The sequence below is a fragment of the Lissotriton vulgaris genome, chromosome 6 (genome assembly GCF_964263255.1).
Source record: "Lissotriton vulgaris chromosome 6, aLisVul1.2, whole genome shotgun sequence".
In the NCBI taxonomy this organism is placed as follows: Eukaryota; Metazoa; Chordata; class Amphibia; order Caudata; family Salamandridae; genus Lissotriton; species Lissotriton vulgaris.
Genome location: NC_141694.1, coordinates 1,693,896,445 through 1,693,912,523, shown reverse-complemented (window position 1 = coordinate 1,693,912,523; position 16,079 = coordinate 1,693,896,445). Strand labels below are relative to the sequence as shown.

At 43.3% G+C, this 16,079-nt stretch overlaps 1 protein-coding gene across 1 annotated transcript in view; it reads left to right on the top strand.

Annotated features, from left to right (window-relative positions):
* Window positions 1-16,079, top strand: part of USH2A (usherin) — a 2,319,650-nt gene that overhangs the window by 1,430,830 nt on the left and 872,741 nt on the right. The window contains exon 39 of the mRNA XM_086925936.1: window positions 2,744-2,912. Within this exon, the coding sequence (XP_086782062.1) occupies window positions 2,744-2,912 (169 nt within the window). The remainder of the gene's footprint in view (window positions 1-2,743; window positions 2,913-16,079) is intronic.

Here is a 16,079-nt window from a genome sequence, read left to right as displayed (position 1 = left end):
TCATTGCGAACGGCACCTAGCATAGTGCTAGCTGGCACAGATTTCTTTTTTGCCGCTCGAGTAGATTCTTGCTCGAGCTGCAGCTTTCTCGACGCAAACAGACAGTTTCTCAACGCGAGCTGTCTCAAGCATACGTGACCACTCGCAATGAGAAATCTGACCACTCGTGTTGAGAAATCTTGCCAGGAGTTGGATTTTACTCACTCATGCTTGCCAACTTCACATTGACGAATGCTAGCAAGGAAAAAAACCTCTGCTCCACTACACAGAGTGGAATTTTTCGGTACTTGGTGAGCTCCATGTAACACGGAGTGAGGGAAACTCCACCTAACTCCGCGAGTGGAGCAGAGTTCACCGCCCAGAATTAATTTTAGCCCCAGAATGTTGCCTTTTTATGGATCCTATATTTGGTGGAATTATAACTCTGCATTGTGCCACTGCTTTTCAGTGCAAAAGTGTGTGTATTATAGCCCTAAGACAGTATTGTAAAATTGGTTTTACACAATTGGTGTATTTATGTTTCTTTTGAGACCATAGTAGATGGAGCAGAACATTTAACAGTGGCATAAGAGTAACTTGTCATGTGGGTTGCAGTGTGTATTTACACATCCACATAAATAAAAACATATATTTAGCTTCCAGGAGCACTACTGTGCTCTGGCCGGGCCACAGTTTAAAGGTTCTGCAGGTACACATAGGAAGAAATGTGCCTTTGACGTTTAGGTAAAGCTATTTTCGTATACTAATAAGTCACCACTAATGAGTGCCTTGTATGCCCGCATGGCAGGTTGCCTAATATATAAAAGATTGTTGTACACTCTGTATTTAAATGCTGTGCCCACACAGTGACTGAAGACATAAAAGCTATTTCACTGTGTGGGTTCAGCTTCATTTTCCATAACACAGTGTAGATGAACCTACACAGTTCAATGTGATTAAAACCTACAGTGTAAAATATTTTAATGTTTATCTCTGCTAGGGGAAATGCTAGTAAACTTCTTCAAAATTACTTCCAACTTATTTGTTTTAAAATCTATTTAAATTGATTAAATGTGAAATCAAAGTTACTCTTCTACAGACATTATATAAATAATGTCTGTAGAAGAGTAACTTTATAAAAATATACACATCCTTCTTTACAAGGTTAACAACCCTGGCTCACACAAATGGCCAACTTCAGAGCCCAGGAAGGACAGGGTAATGTTAACTACTGGCCACTTAACAAGGATTAGTTATCTGCGTGTGGACAGGAACAGTTGGCAGAGCACAGGACAGGTTTAGCACTACCTCTTTTGACTGGGAGATGGCAGGGAGGACTTCTCCTACTGATTTGCAGGACTCTCTTTGACAGCCGGGCCTCCTTCACAGTCTAGAGAGAACCAGTTTGGGCCCTTTCAAGTGGGGGAATAGCTAATCTAAATTGGGGTGCTTCCATACTGAAACTGGCGCTTCTTTCTAATTTGCAGTAACACAGAGGAAATGCAGCAAAAAGAGGTTTGAGACTGATAGAAAATAGGACTGGATAACAGACCTTCTCCAGTCATTGGCTTGTTCACTGGATACATCTGGCCTCTCACTACTCCTTTCTCAGAACATTCATGAACCCGGGAAGATTCCAACTGAAGAAGAAGGCCATTCTGGTAGAAGGCTCATAAATCCTACTGGAAGAAGAAGACTCGAAGACTCAAGGACCCCCGACTCCTGATAGCACCCAGAGACTGGAACTGTTCTCCAAAGGCCAATTGGTTGGTCTCCTGTTTGTAGGGACACACAAATCAGAAGGATTCCTGACTCTAAGAGGCCCAGCTGATGACAGAGGTCTGTAACCTGCTGGAAACCTGGCTGGAGGGAGACCCCGTGTCTAGAAGCCTTCCATACAGAGCTAGTGAATGCAGAAATGACAGGAAAGAACATATGCAGCAGTTAAGAAAAGAGGGACTTAATCACGTGTTGTACCTCAGAGAATGAGGAGAAGGTGCTGAGGCTTGTCCGGGAAGGTTGCTTCTTAGGCCAGCAAGAAAACCAGGTATGTCCCGGTCGGATGCACAGGTTGAGCTCTATTTATTGCCCCATTAGCAATGTCTCAAAATGTCAATCACTGTCATTGCTTAGCTTAGCAAAGTAGTTGGCATATTTGTAGTTGTAATATTTTATTTTGCAAATCATAAAGGATGGATTTGCTGTAAAAATATCTTAGAGGTAAACTGTTCGTCCAAGAGTATCAGACGTAGGGCTTTGACAGTGAGACTCCATGGACTGCTAAGCTTATAAAAGCCTTGTAGGCATAACTCTACAAAGTTATTTAAGTGACGAATGAAAATGTTTTGTGTACTTGTAAACTGTAATGCAAAACCTTCCAAACCATATGTTAAATGCTTCACTAAAAGAGAAATAATGAAATTCCTCAACTAATACACTGCTCTGAGCCACAGGTCCAAGCATAAGTTGTCTTTACTTTGCGTTTTAAAGTTATTTGGTGAGCCGACAATCGTTTTTCTTTCGTATACAGGAAGAGAAAGTGATTCATTTCAGTTATCCAATGTGTAGTGAATTCTAAATTGTATAGTATTACAACTTTGGAAAAGTCGTACTTTCTATATGTCTATAAGCACAGACATTCTAAAAGGAAATGCTCCATTTTCCAATAAAAACATCTACAGTTTCATATAGTTTATGGCAGACGAATTTGTAGGAAATAGATTTTTTTTGTTTTACTTACCAATTTATTTTTTATCATTTCTAGGTGTGCTGCAATGGTGTTCTGTATGAGAGTAAACCTGGATATGTATGCTGTGAAGAGAAGTACAGGCTTCTTCACTTGACTTCATCAGAGATTTGTTGTGGTGGACAGACCTATGCAATGCAGCCAGAATATAGCTGTTGCGGTGGGTACTACACCCGCGTACTTGCAGGTAAAACATAACTTCTACAGAAGTGCAAAAAATAAAGTTCTGAATCCTCCATTGTGGAGCTAATCATACTTTCAGGAAAAGATTGTAGCCCAATTTGTTATCCTTTCAACATTCCATCACTAACTATTGTGCAGGTGCATTTGTTTTACCTCTAATTTTGTTAGTCAATGCTTTCAGTGAATAGTATGTAGGTTATGTTGCATTCATGCAATACTGGAGAGTACAAACAGATGACTTGATGAATAGAAACTTTGGCATCAAGAATATTCTCCTGCTTTGGTTCTAATTCTGCATCATGGTGTGAGTAACCTCAGAGAGGACCCAAATGTTATCTTCCTGTTCATCCAGCCAGGGTTAGTGGTGAGATGATTTCTTAGCAGTAGAGATATGTAAGCATTAGCAGGAAGATATTTTTTTAAAACAGTCTATGAATATTAACAGGCTAGACTTATGGTAATATGCTACTTTAAAGTGGAATTTTAAAGGACAAGGGAACCCGCTAGGTAACCAAGGACCTGGGGTATCAATTGCAAGAAAAACAATGGTCCTTGACAAGGTAATTGACAACCATAATAATTATAGGCCACAATATGCACTATAATAACCAAAAAAGTCCAGCCGGACTTGCAAATTTATTCAATAGTTAAATAATTTGATTTAGAAGGAAACAATGAAACAGTGGGACACAATCCTGCATCCACAATGCTATATGTACATTAAGACAACACAAACATATAAGGTATTTCAGGCATGTAAGGAAAAACGGAGCAAAAAGGGCAGTATTTACAATGTATTTGCTTCACATATGTGGGGAACAGAACATTTTAGGCACATAATAGTGAACTAGTGTTAAGCCCACATATCATGTCGACGGCGTTTCGATCCAGTCAAAGATAGTGGATCATCATCAGGACAACCATTGCCTGCCTGAATTAGAGCCTGTAAAAACATGGAGAAGGGGGACATATGACAGAACATTAAACATCTGTGTAACTCAGGATTATTCTGATTCCGGACTCATACCATGCTTTACGGTGTTACATGGTCATACTAGTGAGAGAAAGTGTCAAGCAACCTGTGCTGATCATCCACGGCGCATAGTGATCAATTCATGCGACGTGGGACATAGGTGTAAGGTCGTGGTTTACATTTTAATGTGTCTAATGCATGCTTTGATGATGTGTTCCACACTATTGGCGAGGGGTGGTGAAGGGCGTTGAGGGGACCATGAAGGAAGCAAGGGGATAATTACATGAGCGCGAAGAACGGTGTGTCTACCGCGCTGTCCACAATTGGTCTGTTAAGGGGCTGGGTCCAATCTGATTGTTGCAGTGAACCGTTATGGTTGTGCCTGTATTAAAAACAACAGGATTAATCATGGGGTGGTTCTACTGGGGGGCAGGGATGGAAAGGGAAGGGAGTAGCCCCAAGGATTATGGCTTACCATGCACTTTAAGGTTCAGGTGTCCGGTAGGGAGCCTGTTCGGTTAGATCGAGTGAGTTAAACGGCGTAGGTCAGCAATGGGCCTATCGAGAATAAGGGAGTAGGGAGTTAGAGGGTCCCGGGATGGTTGGTACCTGGAGGTAGTTGGAGGCTCAATGCAGGGCAATTTACCTAAAATTGCGACGGCTTACACGAGGCGAAGCACGATCGCCTGTATGCAGGGGCTCCTACGGTTAGTGCAGGGAACCAAGAGGGGGCTCCAGGGTGGACGGAGGTACAATTAACCTATAGCCAACAAGGGAGTCACGGGTTAAGGCTGATGGGGAGGGCAAAGCCTGGCGGTGTGTGGTGCTAAGAGCAGGGCATCTTACCTAATTAAGGGCAGCTTCCATGTGGGCTGTGTACAATGCTCCTGCGAAGGAAAGGAACCTATCATTACCGGAGCTTGGCAAGGAAGAGTTAAAACCAGAGGACATTGGCACCAAGCTTACCTTAGTTCACAGTGGAACGGCGGAAATTCGTCCCGGTGCTCGATCGCGCCGTGGAAGGTCCGGGAGTGGGCGGGCTGGTTAGAAGTAGCTGCGTCGGCCATATTGGTGAGGGATTATGGCGTGACGGGGCAGCCATCTTGGAAGGGGCATTGGCCTGACCGGAGGTTACCATCTAAGTTAAGTGACTGGGTAAGGGCAAGCAACGGCGCCGAGGTGGTTGGAAAACCCGGTGGTGTAACGCTGAGGCCGTGCAAGGGAATACTGTAGAGGAGTTTGCAAGATATGGTGGCCATATTGGAGTGGCACACCCGGCACCAGGTGCTGGTGTGTGGTTGATAGAAGGGAGTTGGGTGGAAAATGTTAGTGATTGTGCAGACATGCAAGTGACTTATAATTCACATTCCCTTACTGATGAGCATGGTTGCATTTACAATTATGAGGAAGGACGGACCCAAAATTATAATCTGCAGTTCCTTGATACATTTAAGGACAGTCGCTCATTGAATATCTGAAGAATAAAGTTCAAAGAAGTGAGGTCCAATCCTCATTCCGATTCAAACCATTGCGAATACTGTCAAAGAGCAGAATCATTTTCAATTCTTCCCTTCTACTTAACAGTCCTTCCTCATAATTGTAAATGCAACCATACTCATCAGTAAGGGAATGTGAATTATAAGTCACTTGCATGTCTGCACAATCACTAACAGTTTCCACCCAACTCCCTTCTATCAACTACACACCAGCACCTGGTGCCGGGTGTGCCACTCCAATATGGCCACCATATCTTGCAATCTCCTCTACAGTATTCCCTTGCACGGCCTCAGCGTTACACCACCGGGTTTTCCAACCACCTCGGCGCCGTTGCTTGCCCTTACCCAGTCACTTAACTTAGATGGTAACCTCTGGTCAGGCCAATGCCCCTTCCAAGATGGCTGCCCCGTCACGCCATAATCCCTCACCAATATGGCCGACGCAGCTACTTCTAACCAGCCCGCCCACTCCCGGACCTTCCACGGCGCGATCGAGCACCGGGACGAATTTCCGCCGTTCCACTGTGAACTAAGGTAAGCTTGGTGCCAATGTCCTCTGTTTTTAACTCTTCCTTGCCAAGCTCCGGTAATGATAGGTTCCTTTCCTTCGCAGGAGCATTGTACACAGCCCACATGGAAGCTGCCCTTAATTAGGTAAGATGCCCTGCTCTTAGCACCACATACCGCCAGGCTTTGCCCTCCCCATCAGCTTTAACCCGTGACTCCCTTGTTGGCTATAGGTTAATTGTACCTCCGTCCACCCTGGAGCCCCCTCTTGGTTCCCTGCACTAACCGTAGGAGCCCCTGCATACAGGCGATCGTGCTTCGCCTCGTGTAAGCCGTCGCAATTTTAGGTAAGTTGCCCTGCATTGAGCCTCCAACTACCTCCAGGTACCAACCATCCCGGGACCCTCTAACTCCCTACTCCCTTATTCTCGATAGGTCCATTGCTGACCTACGCCGTTTAACTCACTCGATCTAACCGAACAGGCTCCCTCCCGGACACCTGAACCTTAAAGTGCATGGTAAGCCATAATCCTTGGGGCTACTCCCTTCCCTTTCCATCCCTGCCCCCCAGCAGAACCACCCCATGATTAATCCTGTTGTTCTTAATACAGGCACAACCATAACGGTTCACTGCAACAATCAGATCGGACCCAGCCCCTTAACAGACCAATTGTGGAGAGCGCGGTAGACACACCGTTCTTCGCGCTCATGTAATTATCCCCTTGCTTCCATCATGGTCCCCTCACCGCCCTTCACCACCCCTCGCCAATAGTGTGGAACACATCACCAAGGCATGCATTAGACACATTAAAATGTAAACCACGACCTTACACCTATGTCCCACGTCGCATGAATTGATCACTATGCGCCGTGGATGATCAGCACAGGTTGCTTGACACTTTCTCTCACTAGTATGACCATGCAACACCGTAAAGCATGGTATGAGTCCGGAATCAGAATAATCCTAAGAGCTACACAGATGTTTAATGTTCAGTCATATGTCCCCCTTCTCCATGTTTTTACAGGCTCTAATTCAGGCCGGCAATGGTTGTCCTGATGATGATCCACTATCTTTGACTGGATCGAAACGGCGTCGACATGATATGTGGGCTTAACACTAGTTCACTATTATGTGCCTAAAATGTTCTGTTCCCCACATATGTGAAGCAAATACATTGTAAATACTGCCCTTTTTGCTCCGTTTTTCCTTACATGCCTGAAATACCTTATATGTTTGTATTGTCTTAATGTACTTATAGCATAGTGGATGCAGGATTGTGTCCCACTGTTTCATTGTTTCCTTCTAAATCAAATTATTTAACTATTGAATAAATTTGCAACTCCGGCTGGACTTTTTGGGTTATTATAGTGCATATTGTGGCCTACAATTATCATGGTTGTCAATTTCCTTGTCAAGGACCATTGTTTTTCTTGCAACTTTAAAGTGGAAGGCCGAGAACTAAATGCTATAGAGGACCAGGTTGTTGCTCTTTAACTTTCACTGAGACTACGAAATACTTAGGATTGGCAGTAACATACTTTCCATCAGATAAATGTAATGACATTTACATCCTACAATAAACAGATTAGCTACCTTTAAGGCCCTAGTGTCCTACCTGAGGTTTGCCTGTGTTCAGAAAATCAAATACGTTTAAGCCTGAAGCAGGAAATAAGATGGTCATGTGGAATATTGGGGTAAGTGGGTTGGGGAAAGGACAGACAAACGTGGACAGATGCAGCTCATATTTTGAAATGGAATGGAAATTTTGATCAGGCAACTGCAGACATTGTGTGCAGGCAAAGGGGCAGACTTTTTTGCACAGAGACCTAAACACTGACTAGACGAGCAATTGGTGGAGGATGTAGTGCATTTAAAGCAGATCTTGGCTGCCACATATATTGCTAACACTGTAAAACTTAACTTCATATTGATGCTGAGAGATTATGCATGATAAATGTAGTTAAATGTGTTTGGTGCTAAAGTACTTGGGGCCTTATTTATGAAAGCCTTGCGTCAGTTTTGCGCCGCTGGTGCGTCACTTTTTGTGACGCACCAGTGGTATAAAAAATGCGCCTCATTGCGCCATATTTAAAAAGTGACGCATCTAGGTAGATGCGTCACTTTTTAAACCCATGCGCCACATTATACCTGCGTCAGGTATAATGTATGCAGAGGGGGCGTTCCCCCGCAAAAAGCCTCGTAATAGTGACGCAGTGAAATCTATGAGATTTTACTGCGTCACTTTTAGGACGCTGTTGCGTCAAAATCTTGCGCCTGCCTCACAGCAGGCGTAAGACTGACGCAAGCCCTTTCACATGGGGCTTTCCCCATGTGAAAGGACGCATTGCTGGAGTTGCGTCACTTTTGTGACACACTCCAGCAATGCGTCACTTTTGCGCTTACAGATAGGTCAGAAATACTGACGTATCTGTAACTCCTTGCGACATGATGCGTCATACATTAAATATGACGCATCAGGAATGTCGTAAGGAGTGCGCAGTGAAAAGTGACGCATCGCTGTTTTCAAGCAGCGATGCGTCACTTTTCATAAATGAGGCCCCATATGTTTAAGGACAGACTTACCTCCCGTGTTTTAGATCTTTGTGGATTCCTGTCCTCTTTCATTTTCCAACTATAGTCTGCATTGATGTAGTTAGTAGTGAGTGTGGACGAAAAACCAGACAAGTTCAAAGTACATAGTTTTTGGAAACCAGGATCTAAAAACCAGTGCTGGAAGACACAACCCAACCTTCAGTTTTGATTTTTAAGTTAAAGATTCTTTAAAAAAATGTGTATTCACAACTGATTCAAAATCAACATCGTACTAAACTTTGGATATTGGAAGCTTTTGTGAAAATACTAATCATGTATTTTTGGACCAGTGAAACCACAGTAACTGTCCATGAGAGGTATTACAAAAATATAATTTCAATCATAATCCGTAAAGAGCAGTATAGATACCAAAGACAATTTAAAGCATTATACATAAGAAGTATCTCTGGTACAAAACACCCACTAGCGACACACAAGAAGAGTCATAACGTTTTAAAAAGGTGTACATGTAGCATTAAGACTGTTAAAAATGGTAGGCGTCCTTTATCTGTATTATTAGGCTTGTCTTTGGGAAATTACTCTCTCTTTGGTTCACCGAGTGTAGGATTCATTAAGAAGTTTTTATTACAGAAATGTCTTACAGAAATGTCTTCTCTTTCACAAATTCTATAAACATGCATTTTCCCATAAGTCTTCAGGAATCTGATTGTGCTTCACACTCTTGAACGTCCCACGCTGTTTAACCTCTCCTCTATCTCCAGGGATTTAATTTCTTCGCCCTAAACACAGATTTGTTTCTGATTTGAGCATAGTTTCTTTTTTTTATCTCTCAAACTTTACTTTAAGAGGAATTTGCAGCACAATGCACTCAGGCTCATGCACAAACAAAAGAGGTCTCACCCAGTGCCTAAAAGTCATCATCTGAGCCTAAAGTGACAACAACAATGCATCAAGCCCTTTCATCCTCTCATAGAGCTCTTTTGAGCCATCATTCCCTTTCTTGCCTTCCTATGTTCTCAGTTCCTCAAGTTAATTACTTGGGATGATTTCCATATCATCCCTGCCAAGACTCCTCCAACACTTGCCTGATGTGACAGTCTGTCTCCTGAACCATAGCTTTTAGAAACCACACCTCTTTTTCTTCTGTAGGTAGCAAGTCTGGTTTGCCCATCCTGATGTTTACTTATCAGTCGTCTTGCCTAAGACTACTCATTAGCTTACCTAGCTCCTGGTCTAGACTCATGGCTTGAGGTCCTCTCTCTTCTCCATTCATCCAGGCCTTCACCTCATCTTTCAGCCTTGGTATCTGTGGAAAAAGATCCAACTCTTAATACATCCAACCAAGTGAAAATGGGAATCTGCCTTAAGGTAACAATATGCAAGATTTATTCCATATCTAAGTAGTACAACATGCACGTAACGAATAATGAACTGTTACCCTGTTACGCTATTTATGCACTACCCATATTTCGAAAGATGACTCCCCCGGATTAAAAGCCACCGTAAACAGGCACTATACAAAAACAGACACGAGGGCAACTACCTCACGCTCGTCACTACATTGAACAATAACACAAACTCAACACTCCCTACACGAGCACAGAGCAAGTGCAGCACTCATTTGTGAGCACACATGCGAGCATCCCTGCAAACCCCGCCCTCGCATACAACACACTATCACTCCTTTTTTTTTTAGTTACCTTACATCAAAAAAAAATCATTGAACCTCGTAGAAAATCTATATTTTCTCACATTTGTGGTGCGATTACTAATCACAACCCAACTTTTACTAGCTGAAGATTCATATGCATATGGGTTCTTAGAGAGATCATCTTCCTGAACATCTAAGAATACATGTGTGGTATGATTGTCAGCAGGTAACAGCCTACCCTACAAAAATTACACTCTGCTATGATTCCATACCCCACCACCATCCACACGTGCAGCATTCTTGAATACCGCAATGACGCACACAGGGTCAGACCAGTTAGCAAGCCCCCTTACCATGGTACCCTTGGTAAGATGCACCAAGTCACCCACTTGACCTCTTGCATTCCTCCAACTCTCCCTTTTTTTTAGCAAATCTTCTTTCATCTTGGATTTATAAACTTCCAATTTGGTTCAAATGGCCTTGAAAACTAGTTTAGCAACATTGCCTTGTGTCACCATTTTGTCCTCAACCGCCATGGCACCATCTTGGTGCCAGGTTTACGACCTCTCAATAGCTCAAACATGCTCCCCGACGTGATAGAATTAGGACAAGTCCTATAACTTAAAAGCATGGACTGCAGTGCATTCTTCCAATTCAAACCCCCCTTGACAGACAACTGAACAGCTTCCTTGACCACTCAGTTAAATATCTCAATCTGTCCATTTTCTTCAGGATGGAACAGAGCTATCCTTTTGTGAACAACACCACACTTATTCAAATAACTCTCCATCTGTTTACTAACAAATTGAGGTTCCTAAGTCATCATTAACTCGTGGGGAATGCCCTTCTTACAAAACACCTCCTCCAAAAATTGTATAACCACTTCGGATGTAACATCCTTAACCATCTTGATCTCAATCCATTTAGAGAAGTAATTGATCAAAACAATCCCAAAAGCTTCTTGTCTTGGAAGAACAGAAAATGGACCAATGATATCCAGACCTAATTTGCGCCAAGTGGATGTTGGTAAGGCAACAGATTGAGGATCAGTAGAAAGAGCTTTGGCGGATTTGTCACTATTAGCACAGAGATCACACACCCTTATATGATGCTCTACATAGGCATCGATACCTGGCCACCAAAAAGTGATTTTAGGATGCCTCCTGGTAGTTGAGATTTCAAAATGACCCTCATGGGCCAAATTCACAATAGACTTCCTTAAGCAAAATGGAGGAATAAACGTATCCCCTCTCACAAAAATGGCATTCTTCACTGCTAGCTCTTTGTGTATTTTAAAATAGCTCAGCAAATTACCGAAAAGTTTCCTCTCTTCTGGCCAGCCCTTTAAAATAAACTCCTTCACACATGTAAGCTCCTTTCCTTTGTCCATTCCTTTATGCCATTCCTCCTCCTGAACAATGGTACTATCATTACCAAGTAAATTTGCATCCCGCACTGTATAAGCCACTTCACATTCATCTGTATCACTCTTGTGCTGGAAGAGGTAGCCTGGGCATGCAATCAGCGTGCACATTGGTTTTACCTGGAACATACTCCAGTGTATATTGGAAACTCTGACATTTCGAAGCCAACCTAGCCAATCTGGCAGACATAGTACGTCCACCATCTGGAGCCAACAAATGCACCAACGGCTTGTGATCAGATTTGATGACAAATTTAGTACCCCATAGAAGAGAACTGAAGTGTTCAGCTCCCCATATAAACGCTAACAACTCTCTCTCTATTACATAATAGTGTCTCCCTGTCTCATGCAAACTTCTCGACACGTAAGCCAATCAATTCTTTGCCATACTCTTTTCGGATCCACACAGTACCTAACCCACAACTACTAGCATCCACCATAACAATGCAACACTTCCCCACTACAAACAGTTTAAGACATGGGACATTCAAAATTAAATCCTTAACAGCAGCAAAGGTGGTGGACATCTCGTCAACCCACATACATTTAGCATTCTTCTTCAATAGACTCCTAAAAGGGTCTATCATGGAGGCATGATTGGGAATAAATTTAGCATACAGTTCCACTAACCCCAGAAATGCTACTAACTACTCCTTATAATTGGGAAGAGGAGCCTTTTGAATATTTTCAACATGAGACTTCCTAGGTTTAATTCCATCTCCACTTATACAGTACCCCAATTACTCAAACTCCTGTTTCCTGAATCTACACTTATCCGAGCGCAAGGTTAGACTTTTGATTGCCAATGCAGCTATCACCTTCTCCGGATTACAATTATGCTCACTCTCAATCTTACCAAAAACCAAGATATCATCCTGGAAAGCCACTGCACCATCTAGCCCTTCCCCTGTCTCCTTCATTAATCTCTGGAACACAGAGGCAGCACTTGCCAGACCAAAAGGCATTCTGCAAAATCTATACAGACCCTCTGGAGTAATAAAAGCTGTTAAATTCTCATACTGCCCATGCAACGCCACTTGGTGAAACGCACTAGCCAAATCCAAACATGAGAACATTTGTTCCCCAGCCAAAGTAGATACCATGTCATGCAAATTCGGAAGTGGATGTCTATCCACCCAAATAGCTCTGTTAAGGCTGCATAAGTCTATGCGTAAGCCCAATTACCCATTGCATTTAACTTAAATCACAACCGGGGAAACCCAATGAGATGATTCTACAGGTTCAATATTTCCCTTTTCACGCATGCCCTGTATCATGCCTTTTGGTTTGCCTCTATATGACAATGGAACATTTCTTACCCTGTAGTGTGAAGGGACAGCATTTTACATGCAGTAGTCTTTTATTATTAACTGTGCGATTACTTAAAATCTTTACAGTATAAAACACATGAACAGCGCCCCACTCCCAACCACCCTTCCCCCAGAAACATCCCAGTATTCTGCTTTAAAATAGCACTGTGGCTACATGGGCTCTATTTACTGCTTTGTGTCCATTTAAAACTTCAATGAAACATTTTTTTTTTAAAGAGTTAAAATATTAGGTTACCACACTTTCACATTTTTATACCTATTGGGATCGGTGGTTATATAAAAATCCAACAGGGTCATTCCCTCCGGGATATTAATTGTCATTAAAAAGAGTTCTTAGCATGCCCCATGGTGGGCCCCTACTTTGATTTTGATTCCATTGACCTTGCCAAAACCCCCTGTAATAGGTGACGACTGGCAGAGTTAGGGCACCAGATGATTTTCATTCTCCGTCATTTTGATGGGAATCAAGTGCAATTCTAATTTGATGGATAAACGTACCAACTCTGGCAAGCAAGCAAGTTGTGGTTTCTGAAAAGCACCAATATGAGGCCTCACTGCAAGTTCTGAGGCCCATGTCCCATAGGGCCGGGCGCAGCAAACGATGATGATTGCTGCCCAGCTTTGGGCAGCAGCATAAGAGATGTAGCCAGGACTCTCTGAGGAAATTGCATAACCGGCAGGAGATGATGCTGTCAGTATGTGCCCATTTTGGGTTAAAGTCAGAAATCTTGAGAGCTGAGAGGCGCGAGTACAGAATTTTCGTTCTTGCGTGGGCTGAGAGTGAGTCTAGCAAATATGGTTGAGCTTTCCCAGGAGTATATGACTTATCCAGGGCCAGTGTGAGGGGGTTATACTGGAGTGATGAAAGATCCAGTTCAGACGAGATGGTCTTGACTTGGCGCTTCACGGCTTCTGCCCAGGCAGAATAAGGAATTTTGTGAAGGGGCATGCTCTTTGCCTCGATTTTCAGTTGGTCTATTGCTTGTTCCAACTTGGAGTGCCATGGTGAACCCTTTGCCCGGAAAATGAATGTTAGGAAATATTTAAGATTTAAGATTGTTTTCAGGGGCTTTCAGTACTCTGATGTAATATTTTATTAGGTCCCCCTGTAGTGCCAATCCTATTTCCAGTCTTAGCCTGGTGTTGCTTGCTTGCCTAGGAGCTTGTAGCACGGTCTTGTAAGCTTTTATCTGGGCTGCATTGATGACTTTCACAAGTGCTCCTGGGAAGGCTAAGTGACCGTAAGTGATTGCGGGAATTATTTTTGTGCCAAGTACAGTCAGCATGGGGTCTATAGATGGACTTTCTAGGCGATGGCTTAGACGTCTGAGAGACAGAATTATTTTGTTAATTCTCGGAGTTAATTCCTTTATGTGTTTGACTGCTGTGGCCCTTTTGTGAGGGTATTTACCAAAGATTACTATCTTGATCTTGCTCTCATTGATCTGTAGACTATTTTCCTTGTTGTACTGCAAAGACTATTTGATGCTCTTTGGAGCCCCACCCTAGTGTGGTCCAAGATCACTGTATCGTCCGCATACTAGAGAGTTCCCTGAGCCAACTTCCCCAATCTTGGAGGTACCAGGCTCGCGTCTTTCAAGGCCGGCCCAAAGTCTGCTGTGTACAAGTTGAATAGTAAGTGGGCCAAAACACATCCCTGCTTTAGTCTGGTGTTTGTTTCGATTCTTGGTGTGACGATTGTTGGACTTAGTTTGACCTGGACCCAGGTCCCCTCGTAGAGAGCTTTTATTGCTTTTAGCAAGGTTTCCGGGATCCCCCAAGATTCAAGTTTTACCCATAACCGTCTTCGATTGACTCGGTCGAAGTCCGTGGAGTAGTCTATGAAGCAGCAAAACAGGGGCAGCTTATTACTCAATACGGCTTGCTTCGAGAGAGGTGAGAGAGTGCTAAGATGTTGTCCATGGTGGAACTTTTTGCCCTGAAGCCAGTCTGGGAAGGTGGGAGGATACCGTTCTTGGTCGCCCAAGCCTCTAGGTCCCTTAGTAATAGTCAGGCGTAAACCTTTGCTTCTATATCAAGCAGTTCTATGAGCCTATAATTAGCAGGGTTCGAATGGTCTCCTTTATTATGTATTGGAAATAAGACAGAGCCTATCCAGGATGTTGGTAAAATTGCTGTGAAGAATTGTATAGCGGGGTAAGTATGGATGCAAAAAAGGCAGGAGCGGCTTTGAAGACTTGGGCGGGGATGCCATTTGGGCCAGGGGCCCCATCTGTTCTTATCGCCCTAATGTACCTTACAGTCTCCTCCACTGTATAAGTGACGGGCAGTTTCTTTCAGCACTTTCTGAGTTTTAATGGTTACAGCGGCCACCTGTGACCGCTCTGGGCTGAGAGAGGCCTTCTTGTTTGCTCCACTAGTGGACAGACCCTTCACGTACTGTTCCCACACGTTGCCTGCAACACTATTTTCTTTGCGCTGGCTTCCAGAGCTCAGACTATTGATATATCACCATAGCTTACTGTTGTTTTTTTCTTTAATTAGTGAGAACACTTTAAGTCAGTTCTTTTCTGTCCACTGTCTTTTGAACTTCCAGACTTTCTTCTTATGTGTAGCTCACAAGGCAGGGATGGAGGTCATCTATAATGAGTAGACACCTTTCTTTTTTGCCTTAATTGCCTTATTAAGGGCTCCTTTACTTTGTGTCAGGCACCTCGGTTTTCTTCGTTCTGGCAAGGGTTGATTTGAGTGTGGGCTGGTTCTCGGTTGGTTGGTGTTACCCAAGTTCTTCGGTAAATCTGTCATCAGTGTTTCCCAAAAAATGTGTGATGTTCTTTATATCTTGTGTCTTTAGTTCCGCCTCCATTTTGGCTATAAACTCCAACAGGTTATGACTAAGGTTGGCTGTCCATTTTATTCTTTTGAGTGCTAGATGACGTTACTCACCTGTGGTTGTGCCAATTGTTTCCTGGGCTTCCTCCAGTTCCCCGGCCAGATTAAAGGAGGCACAGAGAGGCCTGTGGCTGCTTTCATCTCTGTCGTCCACAGTGAAGTCACATAGTTTGTGAGCCTGCCCTTCATTGATGAAAATATAGTCTATGGTGGAAACATTCCTGAAGGTCGACTTAGGGATCCAAGAAGGACAGTTTTTTTTTTTTATTCCTTGAGTGGAATGTAGATTAAAGTTGAAGAGGAGTGAGATCAATGGGCCCGACTTCTTCCCATTGCTGGGTGCAACAGGGATCTGATACAGACCTCTTGTATTGAATCCCCCT